At 50.2% G+C, this 5931-nt stretch overlaps 1 protein-coding gene across 2 annotated transcripts in view; it reads left to right on the top strand.

Moving 5' to 3' along the window:
* The window catches only part of Adamts14 (ADAM metallopeptidase with thrombospondin type 1 motif 14), a 79661-nt gene that overhangs the window by 2017 nt on the left and 71713 nt on the right, over positions 1-5931 (top strand). For both annotated transcript variants that reach the window (XM_021174539.2, XM_029482694.1), the window contains exon 2: positions 232-632. In XM_021174539.2, coding sequence (XP_021030198.1) covers positions 232-632 — 401 coding nt within the window. The remainder of the gene's footprint in view (positions 1-231; positions 633-5931) is intronic.

Genomic DNA, 5931 nt, shown 5'->3' with positions numbered 1-5931 from the left:
ACTCACTCTGTAGACCAGGCTGGCCTCGAACTCAGAAATCCGCCTGCCTCTGCCTCCCGAGTGCTGGGATTAAAGGCGTGTGCCACCACGCCCGGCCTAATATTTTTATAACATATTTTCCTCAATTACATTTCCAATGCTATCCCCAAAGTCCCCCATACCCCCCCTCCCATCTTCCTCTTAACCTCTGCACAGTGCATAGTAAAGTGACTCTGTGTTTACCTCCAACAGACCTGCACCTCTCTGGGAAACTTCACGACTATGTTGTGACTGTGCCCTGCAGCACGGATTTCCAGGGACGCTTCTTGTCCCATGTGGTATCTGCCCCCGCAGCTCCCTCACCACGGAGCCACCTCCGCGTGGCTCGCAGCCCCCTGAGCCTGGAAAGAGAGACCCCGAGGCCTGGTGGTCCGAGGCACCATTTCCTCTACTTTAATGTGACTGTCTTTGGGAAGCTGCTTCACTTGAGGCTGCAGCCAAACCGGAGGTTGGTGGCCCCAGGGGCCCCGGTGGAATGGCAGGAGGACTTTCGGGAACTCTTCCGACAACCCTTGCAGCAGGAGTGTGTGTACACTGGAGGTGTCACTGGAATGCCCGGAGCAGCTGTGGCCATCAGCAACTGTGATGGATTGGTAAGGGACACCACTTTTACTCCTGTTGTGCATAAAGTTCCTTCCCCAACCCAGAGCCCCCTATAGATTTGGGATTCCCAAGGAAATGGTATACTACACCACATGTCAATGGCCTGTCTGTCTTCCAAATGGGCATCACAGTGGCTTGTTGGGTGCCAGGCTCTGCCAGGTGTGAGATCGTCCTAGTAAGACAGTACATTTTTAATGGTTTTCCTCACCAGGAACTCACCAACAAGCTACCTGTTGGGACCTCTGGGCCCAGACTAAAACAGGGCTGAGGAAGGCATAGTCTAGGGCAGTGGTTCTCAACCTGTGGGTCACAACCTCATTTGGAGGTCAAGTGACCCTTGCACAGGTGTCGCCTAAGAAAACCAGCCACTCAGATATTTACCTTAGGATTCATAACAGTTATGAAGTAGCAAGAGAGATAATTTTGTGTTTGGGTATTGCCACAACATGAGGAACTGTATTAAGAGGGTCGCAGTGTTAGGAAGGTTGAGAAATACTGATGTAGGGTGTACTGGTGGCTGCACTTGAAAGCTGTGCAGCTTTGGACAAGCTAACTAACATCTCTGTGCTTCTTTTCCTTGTGATTAAAGCAGGGATTTACTTATTATTTGCTTATTGTTATTATTATTTGCTTATTGAGACAAGGTCTTGCCATGTAACCCTTACAACTTGAGATTCCCCTGCCTCTGCCTCTGCCTCTTAGTGTTGAAATCATAGGCTCGGGCCCCTCCTCCACAGCAGGATTTGTTTATCCATTCTGCATCTAGTTCTGCTTCCATTCTGGAAACTGGGGATGCAACCCGGTCCCTGCCCTTACACAACAGGTGTGATGCTAATACCGTGTGAGCTGTCATTATGTCAGGTGATGCTAACACTGTGTGAGCCAGTTTCCTAGCCAGGCTCAGACAACAGGAGTCACACTGTCATTATGTCATATCTTCTTCTTTCCATGTGTCTTCTCGAAGCTCCCTGCTCTTCACTGACTGCTCCACAAGGCCACTCATCCTCAAGATGGCGGGAATACCCTTACTCTCTCTCTGTGTCGCTCTCCTCTCTCTTTTATCTCTCCTCTCTCTCTTCTCTCTCTCTCTCATACACACACACACAGTATGTGTATGTTGGATGCCTGTGTGTGCACACTTAGTCCCCTGTGTACCAGGGTGTGGCAGTCCAAGGTCAGCCCTCTAACCTTTCTCTCGCTTGTTTACTTCTGCTAAATCTAAAAAGGACCAGATGGCCGCAGCGAGAATGTATGTTCATTCACACATGTATGTCTCCCTGAATGCCATTCAGCCAAGGCCAGGCTGTCTGTGGGGGCTCAGGTAGCAACTGGGCAGAAGGTGCCTGAACTTGGGCTAAGGGACCTGTGCTAGTGATGCTCGGGAATGCTTGTCTGCCTGCTGGTTTGGCTATGCTGGCTGGCTGACTAGTGAAGCTCTGGTGGGATTCAGGGGCACTGCCACACCCGACCTTCACATAGCTGTTGGGGATCAGAACTTATGTCCTGCATGTTTGCATAACAAACACTTTCCAACTGAGCCATCTCTCTCCTAGCCTCTGGGAGATATATATATCACATCACACATATTAGGCAGTGGCTGGTTCTTTACATTTAGGATGAGCTGCTGAGCACCCTGTCAGAGGTATAGTGTCTCCCTCTCCAGGATGGGGCCCAGGATCTGTATTGTCCACCATACTCTCCAGGAAATCTGGGGCAAGATTAACCACGGGTAGATTTTGAGAATACCAGGTTGCAGGGTCAATGGAAAAGAAGAAGTCTGATGAGCGGGTATTGCGTCTCTGTATGTCCACCTGGATGGAGACATGGAGTGATGCTTTGTACATTTTAGGGCTCAACTAAGGTGTGAAGGGGTGGGAAGCACCATTCAGACCTCCTTAAGATCTGCCCTTATCATTGAAACCATTCACCAGTCTCCTGACAAGTGCTCACTGACTGCTAGAGGCTGCTGGGACCAGGGCCACATGGGAGCCTGACACAGGACCTAGTGAAGTAGTGTGTCTTACACGGCTATGATGAAGAGCCCTGGATGACACTTGTGCCTGGTGGCTGGGGCTGATGGATGGTAGGGTTGATGCATGGGACATGCTTGGAGCTGGACATGCCTGGGATGGTGTGGCCTCTGTATAACTATTTTCTTTAGCTCTGTCGCCTTGGATAAGCTGTTTCCTGTCTGTGAGATTTATACTTTTAATTTTGTTTTATTACATTTACTTAATTTCTGTGTCTATCCGCAAACATATGTAGGAATTTACTGCAGAGTGCAGAGCATGGTCTCTACCATTCCCGATGTCCACCCCACCAGATGACAGGACTGAGTGGGTGATGGAAGGTCACTGTCTCTGGCTCATTTGATCTCATTGATCACAAGTCAGATGAGAATGGAGCCCTGCTTAGACAGTCTCTCCACAACAGCGATGAAGTTGGCTGCGGATCCGTCAAAAGAGGGCTTGTCTTACAACAAAAGGGGCATTAGATCCTGAAGGGCAAGCTCAGGATGGGTCTTGCTGTTCTCTGAATCTACAGCCAGGCCCAGATCTTGCAGAGTTCTGGTCTTGTGCTCCAGATAGGGGCGAGGAGAAATCAGCTTTGGGTTTCCAGAGTCTGGCCTTGAACCCTCCAGCCAGGCCTGCCCTGGGCCATGAGACACTAATGCTGAGCTGAAGAGGACTTGGGGAAGGAGGACCATTGTCTCAGAAATGCCCAAACATCACCAAGTGACCTAGTGGGTTGCTCATTATGGCTACCAATGTTCTGTGTCTAGAGGGATGTGGGAGTTTCAGTAGAGGCAAGTTTTTACAGAGTGCTGAAGGGACTGCAGGGTTCTGCTTCTAGATTGGAGTTGTGACCTCATTGGGTCTACTCAGAATATAGATTATCAGCTGGGTCCTGGGCCCAAGGCCCTGTGCTAGCCTTGTAAAGGGATTGGCTGCATAGTGCTCCCCCTCTACCTTCAGTGCTCCCCCTCTACCTTCAGTGCTCTCCCTCTGCCTTTAGTGCTCCCCTCTGCCTTTAGAGCTCTCCTCTGCCTTTAGTGCTTCTCTCTGCCCTTAGTGCTACTCCTCTGCCTCCAGTGCTCCCCCTCTGCCTTTGGTGCTCCCCCTGCCTTCAGTGCTACCTCTCTGCCTTCAGTGCCTCTGTGAGTCAAAGTCTGGTGCGGAAGTGGCCACACGTGTAAGATTTGTCACATCTGGTTCTGTTTTCTCACTCTGCAAATGCTGCATTTTCAGTGGCACTGGGTGGGGTTGGGAAGGGCCCTGTAGGCAGGATCTAGCTCTTCTTTTTCTCCCATCCTAAGTCCCAGAAGTCTCTGAACCAGAGTCCTTGTGCCTTTAAAATGGGGCTTTAGTGGGCTGGGCTGGTGGCTCAGTCTTTGGTAAGGGGCTCGCTGGGCAAACCTGAGGGCCTGAGTTCGGATCCATAGAGTCTCCCTCAGAAGCTAGTTGCTGTAGTGCGTGCCTGTGATCCTAGTGCTGGGGAGATGAAGACAGGAGAATCTGAACTTATGAGCGGTTCAGTGAGAAACCGACTCGAGAAATAGAGTGGAGAGCAATTGAGAAAGACGCCAGCCTTCACACACACACGTGTATGTATGTACCTATGATACATACGTTGCACAGGCATGTGCACACACACACAGCACCCTGGAGAGATGAAAGGACAGACCAGGAAGTGAGTGTTCTTGCTGTGGGTGCATAACTCTGCCTATGTAGAGAAGTGGCCAATCAAGAAAGCTGGGCCTTTCATGATGCACTGCACGTATGTGAACTGGGTTTTAATCAAGTAATTATGAAAGTGCCTGTCTGCAGAGAGGCCTGGAAAAGCCTTGCTTGGCAGCTTTGCCAGGTGGGTGAGGGATGCTTTTCCAGCTCCAGAGAACATGATTATCACACCACTCGGACACTTTCCCAGATGAGGGACACTTTCCCAGTCTGACGTGGAGCACTCTGGGGGCCTTGCACGGACCTAGGCTCTGACCAGGTTCTGGGATTTCAAGGTTGATACTTGATCTTCTGTTCCATGGTTTCAAACAAACTTCACTCAACCCCAGGGACTTCACTGGCAAGGAGGGATGCAGGGGCACAGGGGTCCAGAGTGCAGGGGGACATGTTTCAAAGGGTGTAGATGAGCTTTTAAAGTCACAAAGTGGGATCACAGGCATTCTACAAGGAAAGGAGAGATGGGAAAGAAAGAGGGCCAGTGAGGGCTATTGTGTTGTCACAGCCCTTCCATAAGGTGGCTGATCCCATTTCTAGGGTCTCCATCCTCGTGAGTTAATCATATACCAAAGGTCTCATCTTTTACACAGTCATGTTGGTGACCAGATTCCAATACTCAGATACTGAGGCCCATTTAGCCCACATTAGTAGACAGTGTGCTATGTATTCAGGATAAAGAGCTGGTAAAATTCCAGCTCATGCATGCTGACCATGGCCAATTCCACAACCTATCTGCTCCTCAGTTTTCTTATCTTAAAAGCAAAGGTCATCACAGCCATTACTTCCTAGACTTGTCAGTGTGCAAAGAGCCCCTGACAGTCCTGTCAGCTATGGCCATCTCCTGATGTACCTTTGCCATTTGCATTCCCTAGTCTGAGATGGTGACAGGCAGGAAGAGGAAGCAAGGGTATCTTATTTGTTTGAAGGCCACCCAAGGGCTTCATCTGGTAGTCAGAGCCTATGCCGGTTTAGCCTCACCCGGCGCCCCACTCTGGTGGACCCTATTCTGATTGTCTTCTGGACTTTTTCTTGGAGTTATTCTTAGGAGTGAGTAGGTGGTCTTGCTGGAAGGTCTCTTCTGGCCTCACCCTAATGCCAACATGGTGCTGGCTATAAGTTAGGTGGCCTGAGTTCCCCCCTTGAGACCTCTCTTCCTCTAGCAGACAGACTGGCTCTTTCCCCACAGTCTCCATGAAGCATTCCAAGATGAGGAAGGCAGAAGCCATATGGCCCCTTAAGGACCAGCCTTGAATGCTCTGAGATGTTCTTTGTATCGGCCAAGTCATACCATAAGGCCAGAGGAGAGTTTCCCAGGTAAGGAGAGGGACTCTATCTCTTGAAGGGATGAGTGCCTAAGTCTCATGTGCAGAGTGTACACAGAGGAAAGGGTCCGGCAACATTCCTCTATACTGAGGGACTCAACCTCTCAGCCCATTTCAGTCTGTACCTGTAAAGTGATGTCCTTCCTTCCTTCCTTCCTTCCTTCCTTCCTTCCTTCCTTCCTTCCTTCCTGCCTTCCTGCCTTCCTGCCTTCCTGCCTTCCTGCCTTCCT

This window comes from Mus caroli, chromosome 10, assembly GCF_900094665.2.
Source record: "Mus caroli chromosome 10, CAROLI_EIJ_v1.1, whole genome shotgun sequence".
Taxonomy (NCBI): domain Eukaryota; kingdom Metazoa; phylum Chordata; class Mammalia; order Rodentia; family Muridae; genus Mus; species Mus caroli.
Note: the sequence above shows the minus strand (reverse complement) of the source record. Positions and strands in the feature narration are given on the sequence as shown.